General features: G+C 39.1%; 1 protein-coding gene across 1 annotated transcript in view; it reads right to left on the bottom strand.

The window, feature by feature from the left end:
* Positions 1–3,904: 3,904 nt before the first annotated feature.
* The window catches only part of LOC139454258 (chymotrypsinogen B-like), a 39,370-nt gene continuing 22,835 nt past the window's right edge, over positions 3,905–20,439 (bottom strand). The window contains exons 3-9 of the mRNA XM_071235870.1: positions 13,436–13,540; positions 12,894–12,999; positions 10,325–10,501; positions 8,620–8,741; positions 7,385–7,531; positions 4,789–4,937; positions 3,905–4,081 (exon numbers count right to left, since the gene is read on the bottom strand). Of these exons, the coding sequence (XP_071091971.1) occupies positions 3,905–4,081; positions 4,789–4,937; positions 7,385–7,531; positions 8,620–8,741; positions 10,325–10,501; positions 12,894–12,999; positions 13,436–13,540 (983 nt within the window). The remainder of the gene's footprint in view (positions 4,082–4,788; positions 4,938–7,384; positions 7,532–8,619; positions 8,742–10,324; positions 10,502–12,893; positions 13,000–13,435; positions 13,541–20,439) is intronic.

The following is a 20,439-nucleotide window of genomic DNA, read 5'->3' as shown; positions in this document are numbered from 1 at the left end:
GCGTTCGACTCTGTGTGTATAGGGATGTCTTACTCTTTAAATTCTGGAAAGGGGGTATTAATGGTGGATTGTTTAGATTAAACCGTACTATATAGAGATCTGTAAAGTCCTGTATTTCTCTAGATGAAATACACAGCTCTTCGAGTGCTTCTTCTGGTGGGGTACAAGGATGCCAATTGTCGCCTTTTTTGTTCTCATGTTTCATCAATGATATTGTCGATTTTTTTAATTGTTGTAAGCCCATTGGAATTATTTATTTTATTGTTTGCAGATGACATAATCTTCTTGACCAGCAAAAACGTCTTGACCAACTCTCTTTATGGTGTGATAAATTGAAATTGACTATTCATATTCAATAATGCAAAGTGATTGTATACAGAAATTGACGCAAACTTAGATATTTATAAAAGTTTAGGATTTGAGATTCTGTCATTGTAAAGACCCTTGCTATAAACGTCTACGTAGGACGTTATCATCCTCTGGTTGTTGGTATCTTGCTCAAAAGACTTTGTCACAAAAGGCCTGGAAAGTAGTTCGAATACGACAGTCAACACTTGAAAAATTCTCTACAATCCCAGCTAGTGTCTGTTTTCATATGTTTGATATAAAAGTATTGCCAATTTCAAATTACGGATCAGAATTTGGGGATTTCATTCTTCACCCGATATTGAAAATGTGCACGATCGTTTCTGTAAACTTGTTCTGAGCTTGAATAGAAACACACCTAACATAATTGCGATCGGTATGGTGAATAGAACATCAATCAAGGTTTTGCATTATGTAACCGTTATAAAATTCTGGTTGAGGTTATAGACACAACAGGTTAATGTTATCATGAAAGGTTCCTATGATTTTCAGTCTGGAAGGGCAGACAGTGGTTCTAGATTACTGTTTTTTTAGAGATGGGATGAAGCATCTTCCCTAGGCAAGGAAGTTAACTGAATATAAAAATCCAGTTTCCACCCTTCCTTGCCAAACTAGGCTGCAATTTCGTGGCTCGATCGTAGCGCCACCAGTGGCTATTACCAGTTTTGTTCCTCTCCTATGTCCCTCCTACAGACCAATCAGATTTCACCTCTCATATCACTTGCATGTTTATGAACAGAATGTCGATTTCGTGACGCAATTTTGACTGGACTTTGCATGGACTCGTTAGTCCAGTCAAAATATAACTCCATAATTCCAGCTTAGTTCGTCAAGAGTGGAAACTGGACTTTTATAGTCAGTTAACTCCCTTGCCTCGGGAGGATGAGGATAAAGTGAGTGAGTGAGTGAGTGCGTGATATCGGTTTAATGTTACTTTGAGCAGTATTTCAGTATATGTGTGTTATCCCAAAAAAATTGGATTGTTAATTGGTACCCAGTAAAAGAACAGTATTGATTTCCTACTTAAATGTGGTTAATAATGTTAATGATTATGTATATATATATATATATATATATATATATATATATATACTTCAATTATATTGTTGCAAGTAAGGCAACGTTTGTCACCGCACTTAGAAAAAGGTTTCTTAGTGCGGTGACAAACGTTGCCTTACTTGCAGCAATATAATTGAAGGCTGTTCAGTCCAAATTACAAAGGACACTAAATTTACAGTAAAAATATGACTTGTGATACTAGAAATGTTATATACTTGATTGTAGTGGATGCAATGAAAAGTATATCGGAAAGACAGAACTTAAATCAAAAAGAAGAATGACTCTATACACACATATTGTTGTCATTATGCATTAGTCACTGGTGATGCCGCATGTTGCTCAGACTGCCGCCGCGATGACGGTTTGAATCCATCTCCAAACCGCAGTCATGTCAGTGAAGACATTGACCTGACCACTGCAGGCAAAGTCAGGGAGGGTTTGCCATCAGATAGGTATGACACATGTCTTCTCTGGTCTGGCAGACCAAAGCACCCCCACTAAAAAGAATGCATAGATCATTTGTTCTAACTGACTGTAATACGTTATAAACATCTCTTTAAGATCCGTACCACGTTTTATTTGTTATTTCGTTGACTAAAGCCGCACTCAGAACTATTCAATGTTTTATGACGGCGTCGTAGCCAAGTCCCTTATGCGTGCTAGGATCCCATAAACATGGTTCAATTACAAGGTTCGCCCTGCTTATTATCTGTGTTTTATCACCCCTCGTAGTTTTCATGAAAATGGCCTCAAACCTGCATCACGCCGTGACACTGCTGTTCAAAGTCACTCACTCACTTATTAACTGGGGCGGTCGGGTAGCCTGGTGGTTAAAGCGTTCGCTCGTCACGCCGAAGACCCGGGTTCGATTCCTGGCATGGGTACAATGTGTGAAGCCCATTTCTGGTGTCCCCCGCCGTGATATTGCTGGAATATTGCTAAAAGCGGCGTAAAACCATACTCACTCACTTATTAACTCTACCTCTATTCAGGAACCAGTGACTGTTTAAAGTACAATGTTTCCGTGTGAAACGACAAAAACCCAGACCAAATGTACTGACCATTGAAAAGAAGTGCAAGGAAGTACAGGGTACTGCAGTTCTTGATTGGTATGAATTGGTGACTCAATTGATGACAGTTCAATAGGAGACCTGCGTCAATTTGAGGCAACATCAGGACAAGGACATCAGTTGGTTATAAGGACATACTCCTTGAATTTACCTGGTAGCAACTGGCTCTGGTGGAGGCAACCCAAGTATTGGAATCTAGCGGAGAGGACTCGCTGACAATGTCAATTATCCACCTTAGTTAGCTTTCTTACAACTATGTGCATGTGTGTTGCACTGCCTATGACATATGTATAGTTGTATTTTGACTGGAACTGGCTATAGCACACCCAGGACCGTCATTCGTGGGAATTCCGAGACAGAATTAGCCCCGATCGCTCATGCATGAACCCAACTGATATTACAACGTTGTTGTTACAGCGGGTACCGATTGTCACGATATTAAAATAGTTGATCTCCTGGTTCAGGTCTGATGTCAGCCTTAGTGCTATAGCTAAAATAGTGCTGTCTGTGACGTAAAACAACATTCACCCTCTGATGTACGTTGGTATGACAATATTTTTCACAATAATGTAAATTAGAGCTACCCACACACTTATTATGTTAGATATACCCACACTCGTGTATATGAGTGTTACGCAGTGGAATATAAACAATTAACTAAAAAATTCCCTGACTGTGGTATGCGGAGAACGAAACGTGGATCTGTTGATAAACTGATGAAGTAATTCAAAAAAAAATACGGGGGACTAAACGTGGATCTGTTGATAAATTGATGAAGTATTTCAAATAATAAATACGTGGAACTAAACGTGGATCTGTTGATAAATTGTTGAAGTATTTCAAATAATACATACAGGGGAACTAAACGTGGATCTGTTGATAAATTGATGAAGTATTTCAAATAATAAATACGGGGAACTAAACGTGGATCTGTTGATAAATTGATGAAGTATTTCAAATAATACATACAGGGGACCAAACGTGGATCTGTTGATAAACTTATGAAGTAATTCAAATAATAAATACGGGAAACTAAACGTGGATCTGTTGATAAATTGATGAAGTATTTCAAACAATACATACAGGGAACTAAACGTGGATCTGTTGATAAACTGATGAAGTAATTCAAATAATAAATACGGGGAACTAAACGTGGATCTGTTGATAAATCAGGTCGTATCATGTAGTATCAAAAGTCTAGCTCTATTGTAGTTAGCTATGGTGCCTCCTATAGCGACGACCTAACTTTATTAGACACACACACACATGGAATCTCTCCATATCATTGCCGTTTTACTCACACACATAATGACTACATTACCGACAAATTATTATTTATTTCCTTCTACATCTACATCATATTTATTGTTATTCTTAATTGAATTGGTCACTGCTGCTACCGCCGTCCTTTAGTGTGTCGCCGCCGCGATCACTTCTTGCATCCAGCTCCAAACCGCGTTCATGTCAGTAACCGTGTAGATCTGGTCACCACAGAGGCCTACAACCTTTTCGTAGGACAAAATTCCTTCCAACGTCCAGGAGCCTGTAGTGTCGTTCTGGCAGACCAACGCACCACCGTTGTCACCCTGAAGTGAATGTGGTACATTTCACAGAGGTCCATCTCAGAGTTTTCATCTTTATAAAAGCAATGCTTGTGAGCGAATTAACATGACACACCATCAACCAAGCTACTGAAACTGTCAATTCGATCCCGATCGATTTAGTCGACGTGTATTACAACCTGCATGAGACTCATGGGAACCTACACTGTAATTCTTACCCGGATCCCAACGAGATATCTACCATTTGTGCCTGTGGTGTCGAACTTACAACTTTAATCTACAGAACATCGTAGAAGTTCTTCATGAATAAAGAGAACACACATACAGACAAAACATCTCACCGCTTCGAGGCTGTTTATTTAGACTTCTATTCATGGTGAGGTGAGGTGAAATGGGGTTTAACGTCGCGTCCAAGATTATTGCACTCATACAGCGACGTGCATGTGTGTGTGTGTGTGTGTGTGTCATCCCGATTGATAAGTGCTAGCAGTTTAACATGAATAATTCCACTCAGACACAGTATACTGACTCCGAGCCGACCAGTCCTTGTTTAAGCCCATTCATGCCGAGCGCCAGACAGGGTAACAACAAGTACCATCTTTTAACGTCTTTTGGCATGACGCGGCTGGGGATCGAACCCAGGACCTTCCGCTCTCCGGGCGGACGCTCTACCATTAGACCACGGAGGCGGTCACTTCTATTCTTGGGTCAAATAGCACGATATTACTCACAATGCAAAGTGCAGCGTCAGGTGTTGGCAAAAAGCCGCAGTGGCTTGCCATATGTGGAGCAGATCCTTTCAGAAGAGTGCACAGGCTGTCATCAATCAAGAACGTATCCATAACCTGCCGGACGCCCGTATCAAATTCGACGAATGCAGCTAGAATTATAATACAAGTTAAATTATTTTGATATTATATCTGAATAGTCTCCAATAACGATGGTCTCAAAGAATATATTGCCGAAGACAATGACATATTATTAAATTTCACACAAAAATTAACTCCTTTTAGAGCTATTTAATACGTGTGTTGTCCTAGTCTTTGGATATGCCAGTAAGCTCAAAATAAGAACGCTGTATATATAACATGTCCATGTTATTCTGATCAGTACGAAAGACTAATGGTGCCACTTTGGTAGCATAGTTTTATTTTTTTGTACATTGAAATTTCTCGTTATTTCCACTATTTTTTCGAAATTTACAATATTTTCTCGTTACTTCAAATATTTTCTCGTTAATTCAAGTTTATTTCTTGTTATTCGCGTTGCTTCGTTTATATTCTCGTTATTTCGGCTATTTTCTCATATATTTGATTATTTTCTCATTATGTCAAGTTTTTATGTTAAACAATCGAAATTAGCAGTTATTTTCCGTTATTCCGAATATTTTCTCGTTATTTTAAGTTAATCAAAAATATCGAAACTTCGAAAACAAACAACAAATAATTCAAATAAAAAGAACTTTCGAATTAAAAGAAATTATTCTACCAATATGGCACCAGTAGGCTGTCGTAGATCAGAAACTGATTAAAATATCACAACATTAGCACAGGTAAAACATCAACACAAAACATTATGAAAAATGGGACTTTGTGTTACCGCTTCCGACAATCTTACATGGGTTGAACGTGTAAAAGACAGTGTTGGTGCCACCCACCAGATATTTCTTTAATATCGATGAAGGCACTCATTCAACCTCTCCCTATATTCACCCATCTTCCCGAAGCAAGTGAGTTAACGGACTATAAAAGTCCAGTTTCCACACTTGCCGAACGAGGCTGATAATATGGAGTTACATTTTGGCTGGACTAACGAGTCTATGCATAGTCCAATCAAAATCGCGCACCGAAATCGAAATCCGGTTCGTAAGCTGTCATCAGATTTCGGTCGATTGCAGGATTTGCAAAGCATGTGCACCGCCAGCTCTTTGTCAACAGGTATTTTCAAAATCTTTCCATGTTATAAATCAAGGTGCCCACGTGATTTGATGCATATCGCGATGTAAGACTCATTTTATCACAATATAGATCTTAATTATTGATCAGATCGTCTTGACTGGGCAAGTGATACGAGAGGTGGAATCCGATTGGTTCATATTTGAGGCATAGTAGGGACATAACTCGTAATAGCCACTGGTGGCACTCCGATCGATCCCAGGAATTCCAGCCTAGTTCGGCAAAGGTGGTAACTGGACTTTTGAATTCAGTTAACTCTCTTGCCTCGGGAAGATGACATTCACCATTCACTCGTGGATTATTCGCTGCTGGTAAACCATAGACTCGCTATTCACTCTTGCGCTCATTATTTGCTTTGGCGATATCCCAACAATGTTCAATGGAGAGCCATGTTCCCTTTAACAGCGCTAAATATTCGTTTTTTAAGGCTCATAGTGACGCAATAAATATGACTTCACAGTCCGAGATAAAGAAGCGCTAATTCTATATCTCTGCGTTGCCCCCAAAATCTGTAAATATTAAAGAATTGACTTCAATGTTTTTTTCGTTTATGGAGGCATAAACATAAAAACCGCTGGGCAAACTGTGTAAATACACGTAGCGTAAAGTTCACTCGTTATTTACTCTCACATTATTAACTATATACTCAGTATTCACTCTCTATTCAGTCCCACATTATTAACTATATGCTCAGAATTCACTCTCTATTTACACTCACATTATCAACCAATACTCTCTCCAATAATCTCAACAAATATTCGGTCGAACTTGGCCGGGGACAGATGGAAAGTCCTATTTCATTACCGATTCCATGTAACCTAGCTCAGCCATTCGCACAGATAGCTCGACTTCATGATTTTCAAGCGATTTTCTCGCAATAACTTAAGTATGTTGCACGTTTTTGATTTGTGACTGTTCATTAATGTTATGTGTGTATGTTGCATCAATAATATGTAGGCATGGTCGTCGATAATGGAGTAATTAGCCAATAATAACGGTGGCCCGTCTTTGTCCGGCATGGTCCGACTTTTAAGGCAATCCCCACGATCCTTGTACATGCACATTCACAGGCGAAGTACTGTTTCGTCACTCCTGTACTGTGTGAAATATTCGATTGTGATTGGTTAATCTGAGCGATAAAAATCCAATTGACATACTTCTGATTACCACACAAGCTAGGACAGCTCCTCGTGTAGATTCAGTGTGAGATGTCAAATTGGACTAAGCGTATTTCCTCTATGAAGTAAACGTAATGCTTAAGACGGAGAATGAATGAGTGAGAAAGACATGGGGTTTTCAGTTATATCACGGTATGTCAACCGCGGGAGGAAGGGGGCCCATTAAACTATGAATTAAAAGTGTATAAACCTACTGGTCAAATCCTTTCTTCCAAATCCTGCTACTTTACAGGTCCTTGGTTCCCGGAACACGTTGTACACATCAGACGGTGGACAGACAACGTTGATTCTATCCGTCAAAGTTATGGGATCGGAAAGTCGTGCCAAAGCCACATCATAACCTGGAAATGGAAAACATTGAAATATTTCAAGTAAATTTACAGACCCCATTTAACAGCATTTTCGTTTTATCACAATGCGTACATTTAATCCTAGTGTGTGATTATGTGTGCGTGCGAGGTGAAATCGGGTTTAACGTCGCGTCCAAGATTATTGCACTTATATAGCGACGTGCATGTACGTGTGTGTGTTTGTGTGGCTGCTTGTACTAGTCCGGACTGATGCTGATTTATAGTGCTAGCTCACTGAGATACCATGCCGCAGTTTAACATGAATACCCCACATTTCGCTGTTAAACGCAATCATAAACATGATTAGACCTAAACATGTCAAAATTATGGGACAAGGAACGTGTTTAGGTTTGTGTTTTTGATCTAAACACACTTGTTACTGTGAACGCATGCCCTATCCGTGTACAATGACAAAGGTTCCGTAAACATTTATTGTGCATTCTGTTTGTTTCAGTTTGTTGTTTAACTCCGCACTCAGCAATATTCCAGTCTTATGTCTCGATAAATAATTGAGTCTGGAGCAGAAAATCCAGCGATTGACATCGTGAACATTGATCTAAGCAATTGGGATACGATTCATCAACTACGTCACCGACTCTGACTACCCGATTCGTTAGCCGCCTCTTACAACAAGCATGGGTTTCTGAAGACCAATTCTAACCCGAATCTTCACGGTTTTCCTTCTATGTTACCTGTGTAGCATACAACCCAAGCTGGGTACTTGGAGCTACAAGGTTTTGATTCACATTTCCGGGTACACATTCACTGCTGGGTGAACATAGACTTATTTCAAACAAAGTAACCGATTCTCCGTAATATTTGTTAACGTGAAGATCAGGGGTAGAATAGGTCTTCAGCAACCCATGCTTGCCGTAAAAGGCGACAATGCTTGTCGTAAGAGGCGACTAACGGGATCGGGTGGTCAGGCTTGCTGGCCTGGTTGATGCATGTCATAGTATCCCAATTGCGTGGATCGATGCTCATGATGTCAATCACTGGATTGTCTGGTCCAGACTCGATTATTTACAGGCTGAGTGCTGAGTGCGGCGTTGAACAGCAAACATACAAGAGACAGAGACCTGTAGACGATGCGTCGGCTAGAGGATGAGGAATAATTTCAGTAATGGTCCTCAGTTGCTCTGTCCCGTCAGGGGCTGCTCCATCGTAGCTCCCGATCATGACGTGGCAACCAACATCGCAACTGACAAAGCAAGCAGAGAAGAAACGTTATGATTGAAGAAAACACATATGTCTCAGTATTACGAGAATGACTTCATACACTCGGGTCTTAACAACTTAAGCTGCTTCAAGATTTGACATACGAGGGTAATAGAAAAGGTATATTGCTATGTGTTATGTGAGGCTTCAACACGTTAATGAAGAATATCACCTCTTGGAAGCCATAGCACCAAGTTTCAGCTTACTAACTGCATATGTTTTCCAGATCTATAGATAATTTGTCAAGAAGTGTGTGTGTGTGGAGGGGGTGGGGGTGGAAGAACGATCTGTGATAAAACACGTGCATTAACAGGGCAGGTCAGCATAGTAAATACTCAAAGACACGACCAGCAGACATCCGCATTCAGCTGTCAAGGAAAGGGGTGCTGAATTAGCACAGAAGATGACATAGATCGTAGATCTTCGTAAATATGCCACAACTGAACTTATCTAGAGGCTGTCCATGGCAGAAGGACGTGTTACAAATTAATTCAACATATTGCTGACACTAGTGGGATCAGGTTTTGAGTCAGTACAGTCAGTCCTTCTAAACTACTCACTGTTAAGATTAGCTAGCGGTCCACGTGCTAGGCACACCGAATGTTGACACCAGATCAGAAGCTGACCAGTTATCAGAAACACCTGGCAATTGTCCCCGTAAGAGTGAGTGAGTATGGTTTTTAAGCCGCTTTTTGCAATATTCCAGCAATATCACGGCGGGGGACACCAGAAATGAGCTTCACACATTGTACCCATGTCGAGATACGAACCCGGGTCTTCGGCGTGGCGAGCGAACGCTTTAACCACAAGTCTACCCGACCGCCCCTGTCCCCGTAATATCGTCCGTATAAATGAATGTCTGGATTAACAAATAATGGGTACGAACTAATTTCATTTTGTACAGATGTAATCGGTACTCGCCCGGAAGGCAAGGTTTCCATATTAACAAGGTGTTGACAAACGGGTTTTCACTGTAATGAGTGACAAACGGTCCTGACTAGCGGGTTTTCACTGCTAATGATTGAAAAACATGGTACTGACTAACGGCATTTCGCAATACTGTATCACAAACATAGTCCATACTTACGGGTTTTCACTGTAATGTACATGTATGACAAACAGGGCCCTAACTAACGGTTTTTCGTCGTAATTTATAACAAACATCGTCCGGGTCTTCAAACGAAATGATAAAGTTGTGGTTATGTGTTCTTTCATAAGGACTACCGAAGTCAAAATCAAACTTATGCCGAGTGACACGTTTTTTCCAGTTAGGATTGAGAAAAAAATACTTCTTAAGAAAAGTATTCACACGTAGTGAAAAGTCCGAAAGATTTCCGGGCTTCAAGTCTTATATTATTTTCAACAACGCTTTTCAACCAATGAGACTGCAGTAGTCACTACGACCCATTCTAAAAAAACACCCGCATTAACTCCATAATCAGTGCCGATACACTTTAATACTTTACACAGAGCAGCAAAACAATACCAATAACCTTTAATAGCAGAATTGATAATGGAATGGTGAGTGATTCAGTGTCATAGCATAAGTGATACTGTACCACGTACAGGTTGAGGACGCAGAATGCGTCAAGAGCTATCCATTCCAGGTCGATGATGACACCACTACAGGGTAGGTGATTGGAAACTTGACCGACTTTGACAAGCCAGGGATTTGCAGGCGCTGCGTCATCTACTCCGTTCAGGAAACGTCCCGTCAGAGGCATTCCACAGGGGGGAAGGGATACAAAACAGTTGGCAATATTGTGAAGGACATATTAACCCTATATATGAATGAATAATTCGTTTTGTTTCCAATGCTGTTACTTACGAACATTCGCATATGGACGAATAAGGTGTAAGTCTAAGAATCCAGCGTCCTATCTGCTATTCCTTTCTCTGCCATGTCAGTAAAAAGAAATATGAAATGTTATTCCTCGTGTAGACTTTGCACTTGTTGATTCACGTATGTACTTACACACGTCAATAGTATTTCTCAGTGCGCTTTGTTCAATTGTTAGTTCACTTTGGTCAAATCTAGGGCACCAGTAGGGATATCTTTTCGGATAGCAGTGCTTGCGTTTGGTTTATACACCTGGACCCACTTTCACAAAGCGATCTTAGCGCTAAGACTGTCGTAAGCCTATGTTAAAGTATGGTAGTTACAATCATCTTAGCGCTAAGATCGCTTTGTGCAAGTGGGCCCTGGTTACATTTGGCTGACCATTGATATGTTAACTCATTGACGTCATACTACGGTTGAAAAATGTTGCCCACACATTCAGAACCCCTGGGGTGGGGTACTCTGGTTTGGATTCTCCAAAGTGACGTCCTCGTTAATGCTAATTAGTTTCATTTACTGATTCAACCATGAATAAAAATATTTTGATACGCATATAATTAACTTGGTATAAATCAAAAGTATTCTGATATGCGTCAACTTTCGATTGTTTAGAATCAGTAGCGCAACTTGGATGAGATTCAGCATTTCTTTGATGCTCTACCCAAATTTCATTTGGACTCGCTTTGTTATACTGTCGTAACTGCTTTTGGGCGTCCAGTGCGACCCTGCTACAGTTACTAAATGTATTGCCGCTCCTGGTCCTGGTGGTCAATTAAGCCAGGACATTGCCCTCGCCTTGTCCACCACGGCTCGGCTCCATCAAGGAGTGATTGGCCTAATGACCCTTACTCCAAGTTGTGTCTATCAGCATTCATACTCAGATAATAAAGAAACGCAACACCAGTTTATACTCACATAGTTTTACTTACTCTCAGCCCATCTATCAATACAGAACAGGATCAGACTGGCCAGGCTCGTTACTATCTGGTGGAAACTTAGAACGATCGGGATTCGACTCGATCGACTGCAAACCGCGCTTCTCTCTCCTAATGTTGAGGGTATCATTTTATAGTGTTCGAGCCTGACCTGTCCTTGTCACATGTCTCAATACCTCCATTTGATTCGTTACAAGTTTAGATCTGACCATGAACTCATGTGTGTCGCCATCGGAAAAATACCAAAAGCCTACGTGCCAGATTGCTCATCTCTCTATTGATTCTGTGACTCGCTCCGAAGCTCCACATGGATTATACCTTGTAATTCCCCATTTGTTTCATTAACTCATGGACGATAGCCAGAGACCAATCCAATGATAAATGTGAAATGTCCAGAATACACTTGTGATAAATGTGAAATGTCTTTTCTCTATTGATTCCTTTCCAACTACAAGTTCTGTCACGAACTATATCTAATGCAACTCCTCAATGCAGCTATAATGGTTCTATTTATAATCATTCGTTTCTGAAATGCATTTTTAACCTTATAACAATACCACGAATGCACGTGCATGGTTACAGAAACATGTCCCTAGCGTGTAGGGATAGGGGATAGGGATAAGTTTTATTCCATATTGAAATGCCTCAGGCCCATAGTACAATTCTGTTTTCGGGAGTGGTTACAGATCCGTTTAACAGGTCATATTCTAATTAACATAGCATGATAAATTAACATTGATAGATTTTTTAGAGTATCTTTATCAGTTGTTGACATGATCGATATAAAGTTTTGTAAAGTCGGATGTACATAAAAAGGCAGATCAATATATTTTCTTCTTAGGTGGTCGTATTTTGGACAAACTAACAGAAAATGAAATTCATTCTTCAATCACATTTAAACCACATTGCTCACATATTCTCAATTCTCTGGCTATGTTACTATGTCTGCCTACGTCGTCTATAAGAGCTGCATCTAAATTGTGCTAAACTTATTCTAAACCTTTTATAATTGATATAAAACATATAGTATTCTGGGGAAATACTTGTCTTAAAAAGCTTAAAACATGTGATGACCATTTTTGTAAGTATATATCCACGAATGTACATGCACGTGCATGGTTACGGAAAAGTATGATACACTCCTAGCGTGTAATACCTGCATCACGTGCATATGCCGGGTAGATAGTACCCAGACACATTAAACAACAATGGATATAACTGCCGTGTAGCTACACACAATTATCAGTGGTTTTGTCGTTATAGACATTTACGTCTCGTCTTTGGCTATTTTTACATTCTATCACATATATTCAACCTCAGGTACATTCACCAGCGAAACACTTATCAAAGATACGTACATGTGCAGTTCGGGCCAGAATAGAAACCCGTGCACGAGCAGATGTATCCTGCGTCATTGGAATCGTGAACACATGACCCATGACTTCCACATGGCCTGGGATCGCAAACTGAAAAGTTAACAAATAGTTAATGCATTCATGTTTTCCAGAACAACAAGAGGATGAATGTGTCCATAGGCTACCATAAATTGCACAGTTGGTGCCACACTAGCCAGGAGACATGCACCAAAGAAGATTCATATAAACCCAAACACCACGTCCTTTTATCTACAGGTGAAACAAATTTCCATTGTTTGTTTCTTTGTTTAAGCCGCACTCAGCAATATTCCAGCTATATGATGGTTGTACATTGGTATGGACCAATATGTGATAAATCTACAAATTCTAGGCTGTAATGAAGTACACTGATACAGTCAAACAATAATGTCTTCTTTGGCACAGCAAAGTAAGTATCTGGCAGACTATATTAACGACAAATTGATGGAAACAACACTGAAACAAGAATCCACATCTAACGAATAAATGTTTAAAGCTATATTATTACCGTCTACATCGCAGTTTTCACCAGAAAAGCCACGATCACAGATACATGTATTCACGCCGCCGTTCTTGACACATGTTCCATTAACACAAGGGTCGATGGAGCACCCTACAATAGATAATATATATGTACATAACAATTATTTTCATATCAATTTCAGTTGGGCAGAATACAGGCATCATCAATACTTCACAGGTTTTCTATACACTATGTTCCTCCACCCCCGTGAACACATACGACCGCTGTGTATTGTAGTCGTGACGTGTGTATATTACTAAACAACACATGTAATGATAAACGGACTCCACGTGTAGCCTACGACTGCCTGGTTTCCCTCTCGTTTGAACCAGGCGGAGTTCTGATTGGTTGCTGAAAAATAGGCACTGTTTAGTACGAATCTGGAGTTTGTATTCACGGGTGATCGTGGAACGTCCATTTCGTATGCAAGCCTATGAAGCACTGATAATGAAAACATGGTGCGAGAGACTGTCAGCTTGATAGGGGGGTTTAGGCTGGATTGTTTTTGTTTGTTTCACGCCAGATATATTATGGAGGCCTGTAATAACCAATCAGCCAAGTCACTTACAAACGTATTCAGTAAAGTCACCTCAAGCGATATAGTCCCGAGGATCTAGTCGAACCCAATCTCATTAGAATCAGAACTTTGTTCTCGCTATCGCTAAACAAAGATCTGAGACATCCCATTACGTGTCACGTCAGAATGACCTTTCATCCGACCAATCACAGCGTCGCTTACCAGATCATGAAAGTGACAGTCGGGATGTGTTCTCTAATCATGCAACCTCGAAATCGTTAACACGGGGTTTGCCGAACGACAGTTACGGCCCGTACGACTGATTCCGTCAAAATCATCGTCTGTCTCTCGCTTCCGTTGGATAAACATTTGAACGGATTTGCCATACAATCTCAACCATATATTAGACATTCAGGAATGTTTGTTTGTTCAGTTTTCAAAATTTTAATCGAGAACTGTGTCAACATATATTTCAAGCGTAGTCTGACATGAAAGTTGCCAGGTTGGAACGAGTGTCGTAAAGCTGCTTTCTAAGTGGCTGATGTCGAGTTCTTGTTAATAATTTCAGTGTTCGTGAAAGGTCGTTCTGACGTGACCCGTAATGGGATGTCCCCACATCTTTGTTTAGCGGTAGCGAGAAATTAGATCTGATTTTAATGAGATTGAGTCTAACCCAGTTCCTTACATTGTCCTATGAACTGTTCATTTAAGCACATATGCATTTGAAACATAAACAAAAAGTTAAAAATAAACGGAAAGAGCGAGCCCAGCAGGCATTACAACGTTGAAACAACGTTGAAACAACGTCACTCTTCAATGTTGAAACAACGTTGCAAATTGGTTTCATATGAAAATTGAACTGACGTTGACACTTCAACGTCAGATGTCAACGTTGTTTCAACGTCAGATGTCAACGTAGCTTCAACGTTGTATCAACGTTGATGTATCAGAGGACCCCTTGTAAACCTTGAAAAAGTGGGTTTTTTTCAGTACAGCATCAGCTCAAGAAGTGGTGGCCTCCCTGATATTTGAGGTCTGTGAAATATTCTAGACGGTCACAATACACACCAAAAAAACGAACCATTATGTTTAGTTAAACAATAAATAAGCTGAGCTATAGCTAGCTTAATTAGGGTGTTAACCAATTTCACTAACCTCAAAGAAGTGTGGAAAAAAACTAATAATGTAAATCTGGAAATTAATACGACTGCTGACCCCTAACCAGAAATGCCACTCAATATCAATGCCAAGGTCACTAATTGGTATGAGATGGCCTCACCAGCTGCCCATTGTGTAATTCCCTTCCTTTGAATGGTTTGGGTTTCCAGCTATATGATGGCAGTTTGTAAATAATCGAATCTGGAACAGACAATCCAGTGATTGACAACATAAGCATCGATCCACGCAGTTCGGACCGATGACATGCATCAACTTAGTCAGCGAGCCTGACCACCCGATCCCCGTTAGTCGCCTTTTACAAGCACAGTCGCCTTTTATGACAAGCATGGGTTGCTGAAGGCCTATTCTACCCCCGATCTTCACGTGCCTATTCTTTGAATGACATTGTTAAATACTTATATCTGATGCTGATGATGAATGAACAACAAAGATACATTGTTTTCAAAAATTGTATTCAAAGATAATTAAAAAAACCAACTTAATTTCAAACATATACAACATAAGCTCTTCTTTTTTCTGGGTGGCAAAGAGGTCCTTGTGCTTAGGCCTTCCATCTCCCCCACGTTCTGCCAGGGGCATATTTAAGAAATCGACTGATCATATCCTGAAGTTCCGTTTCCATTGTCTTTGGAAAGGTCAGGACTGAATCTGAAATAATATTAACATGCAATTTAATACTATTATTAAGTTATTCAAAACTTGTATGTATAACATTAAAACTAAAACGACAGATATTGTGTTATTATATATAAAAGAATCTTAATTATGAATATCCCCTAAGCTTACTCACTGAATGAAATAGTATCACAGATACATTTCCTTTTAGATTTCATTTCATGTGTACACAGTATCCTCAGATCTATATATATATATATGTGTGTAGTGGTAGCAAACACAAAGATATGATTTTAGTTTGAACAAAAGGTGTTATGTATACAGATCGCTTTATATGAGTGATGGTTTAATTTCTCTCATATCTCTAAATAAAAAATATTATTATAATTACTTTTTACCTTTAATCAACACACACAAAGTAGTACATGAAACGCAGTCTTGGTTTTCTTCCCCTTCATGTTCATTTTGGACATGGGCGAGTTTGTCATCATTCTGAAAAATATCCAGTAACATATCTGAGGATGCAAATTCAAAGTATGGATCGATGTTCTTGATGTACATATATAATCATAGACCAACTGATTAATGATTTGTGTGTGGATTAACACCACTTCCTTATTATAAACATTCCACTTATCTTACAATGAGGCAATAAAAGTATATACCTTACCACATTTTCAAAACTCAAAAAACTTGATCCCTACCACTACTTGTACCAGTCTATATGGATCCATGGACCTGAGTTCTACCTACTAAGCTACTGTAACCTTTCACCAATTTCATTCTATTTTACCTTAGGATAGCCTTTTCCACGTGGTCATCGGCATTCGCCCCACCAATCCTTCTTAAGTAATTTTCTGTAAAAAGAACATTTGAACTTTATATGTGGTATGAAAATCATTATATAAGTATATTAATTCAACCAAAACTTATGGCATGTTACTGTTTACTTTTGTTTCCAAGCAATTCATAACAAACAACATTCTAATCTTAAAATGTAATAACAGTACCATAACTTCAACTTGACTTACCAAGCTGGCCTGATATTCATCCTCTCTCAGTCTCCCCTCGAGAGTATCCAACTCATCCAGTGTATTGAGTTGCTCAATAGAGCTTACTGATACTGTGTCTGCCACTGAGTCTTGATTCTGTTTCATAAGGTTCCTAATTTCCGTCAAAAGATAGAGAACCCTTCTCTGGAATCCTGTGAAAAAGAAATAAATACATAACAATAAAAGATAGTTTGTTGTAGACATAGAATGTAACAGGTATAGATTCCTTTAGTGTAACTCAGAAAGTAGCACAATATTTAAAGCAAATTGCAAAGCCATAAATACCCTAATTATGATAAGTTAATCTGAGCGAGTATGTCTGTAGGCGCATGGTTTTAACATCAAAGTTGCCTTGACAACATTTCTGAAAAGGTATAATTAAACAATCAAGCAACTTAATTAAAACAAAAACAAATCACATTTAAGGTGCTAACAGAACAAACTGGAAATGATAATACCTATTGGTAAATTATATCTTTACTTCTGTTGGAATGTAAATAATTTATCTTTTTTGCCAACAAACTGAAACACCATTTACAACAGTCGCTATTTCATGTCTTAAGACCTGCATGCCAATGAAATGAACAGCTGATGGTGGTAGACATGCATCCTAAACGATCTATAATTGACCTTGCAATTAATTGTCCTAAAGTCAACAATGAACATATATATAAATATAAATCTACTAATGCATTAATTTTGGACACTATTGCTAATATTTTAAAATATTCATCGGAATAACAATGTTCAAAACTATCGGAGGATATATCTGTATAATCTATAGTAACATTAATTGCAACATAATTTGAGTCAAATACCGAATATCAAATTGTTTCCACATTGACAGCCAATCAACCAAACCTGACAACCCACCCAATTTATTAAGACCTAAGTATTGGCACTGTAATAATTCATAATGTCTAATGGAACAGTTTCATAAGTTCTTCTTGTAGAGATGGCAAGTTATTAATTTGACGTTACACGTGCATTACACCCCGGACACCTATCCGCCATGTTTGTTCGATGCTACTAACGAAGCGGCACGTGACAGCATCAATACTTGAAAAAATAGGGCGATAAAGGTCAAAATAAGCAGAAATATTACCCCGCTTGCATTTCTATGGTTTAATATGATTTAACTTTGAAATTGAACATCAAAGCGATTCATGAAGTCGAAATTTGGACATCAACACAGAAAAAGTACCCAAAAATAGAAGGTAAATGATGGCGTGCACCGACCTCATTAGTGACATCCGTCGGAGTGACATTTCAACAGACACGTTGTATTTTGTATGTACCTTGGTAATACTATTTAAACATTTACTTACGAAAGAAGTTAATTCAAGCCGTTGTGTGTTGGGCCCCCTGTTAATTTAGCAAGGCGAAATAAATGTCGTCTAACGAACTTCGAAACCGTCACTGAGGAATGAGCTCGTGCACAAATGGCGCGAAACCCATGTCATTTTAGCGAGGCCACAAAAAATGGCGTCTGAAAAAATTGGAAACCATTTGTAAGGAATGAGCTCGTGCACATACCGTGCACATAAGGTAGGTGTCCGGTATATTGCATTCAAAGCAAGGCATTAAACATTGAAAATCTACTTCATGCAACATACTGATTGAAGATTTACACTGAAATACCGTAACACAGAAATTCGATAATGGCGCGCGGCAACCTCGATCAACATGGCTACACCCGCTCCGTGCATCGGGTCCACATTTCAACAACTAGGCCCACGTAAATCTGGTATTTTTCAGTAACTTAACTCAAACATATACGGATATAAAAACAATTAACTACACGTCAGTAAAAGTCAATTCATATATTCGCGCGAAAATATGTGTGTGCGAAAATGCAACTTTACGGATCTACGTGACATAACTAAATGACCATTGAACTACAACTCATTTTCAACATAAGAATGGAAACAAACATGCAAAGAATGTCAAATGTTACTTGAACTTACCTTCTCGATCGAGTATCCGCCAAGTTTTGAATTTTCTGCGCAGTCGCAAATCCACTTCCTGTCCTCGCTGATGCTAAATATCCAACTATCATCAGCTACAAGTACCGAGTTCAAGTCCACGCGTCAAGATATTTATTTTTCAGGTTAAACCCTTTTCAACTTTTTTTTTCAACTTCTCCCTGAAGATAACACTATTTTGTGAATTTCTTTACATATGTGCACGTATATATATAAAAATACACATATATAATTTAATATACCTGGCTTGTTCAAATTTGAATAGGCAGCCTAACTGATCATGCTTGGGTTTCAACGCAGTGTTTAAACAGGTGAAACGGAGTGGAAAAGTATGGTGATTTGTCGATTTTCGAATAGGCGTACGTCAAATTGAAATGATGTACGTACGTCTTAAATTCAACGTTGTTGTGACGTCAGTATCACAACCATGGCTCAACGTTTAAGATTTAACGTTGATACAACGTTGCGTTTTGGTTGATCAACGTCACAACCTAAACGCAACCAATTTTAAACGTTGATCCAACGTTGCGTGCCTGCTGGGAGGGAGTATGGTTTTACGCCGCTTTTAGCAATATTCCAGCAATATCAGAAATGGGCTTCGCACATTGTACACATGTGGGGAATCGCTTTACCACTAGGCTATCCCACCGCCCCTAAACGGAAAGAGCAACATAGAAACACAAACATGCACACGGGAATCATTCTAATCAGTTAATGATGACAATGGGTTTTGTACAATATTAGATATGCAGTCACAGCTGCTGGACCCAGCAATATATTTCTCTTTGTACGTGTTTCTATGGAGCTTATGAATCTAATACAGAGGAGGAATAGACATGTCTACAGGTTTTAGAGTCAAGCCCAAAGTTGATAGTACGTATGCATTGTTTTGGCAGCTTTCTTACTGGCCTTATATGTGGGATTATTTGATGTGTCACTTATACCAGGTTCGTTGATCAGACAATTAATGTAATGATGCTTCCAATGTACGTATAATGGTCAGGTTATGTGAGGCCTTGTCAGTGGGAACAACTACACCCTTTCATGTAGGACAGTCCAATTTGGGAGTACATGTGGCAGGGACAGAATGGTATATTCCAAATCTGTTTCATCTTTTCATCTTGTCCATTCTGCCAAGGACAGGGGCCGTCGGGTAGTCTAGTGGTTAAGGCGTTCGTCACGCCGAAGACCCGGGTTCGATTCCAGACATTGGTACAATGTGTGAAGCTCATTTCTGTTGTCCCCTGTCGTGATATTGCTGGAATATTGCTAAAAGCGGCGTAAAAACCGCACTCACTCAAACACTCTACCGATGACAACATCACGTACTGACTCTCTACAGACATTCATTTACAGGAATGTATATAATTTAAATACTAATACACGTTTGGTGTGTTCTATTTTCCACCTAAACACAAGATCCCCATAATCTGAACATCTTTAGAAATTAAACATGTTTAAATTCTAAACATTTTCAGATTTTTTAATTGAAATATGTAGGACAAAATGCATAGCATTGTCTATCATCTTAATAATCTAAACATTTAAGCAGTTCTAGAATTTAAACAGGTTCAGACAACCACCAACGACACAAATTATTACATACGTATAAAATGAGATACAATATTACATCCGTATATT

This window comes from Haliotis cracherodii, unplaced genomic scaffold (genome assembly GCF_022045235.1).
Source record: "Haliotis cracherodii isolate W230 unplaced genomic scaffold, xgHalCrac1.p SCAF_10, whole genome shotgun sequence".
Classification (NCBI taxonomy): Eukaryota; Metazoa; Mollusca; class Gastropoda; order Lepetellida; family Haliotidae; genus Haliotis; species Haliotis cracherodii.
The sequence above is the reverse complement of the archived record's forward strand: the minus strand, read 5'-3'. Positions and strand labels throughout refer to the sequence as shown.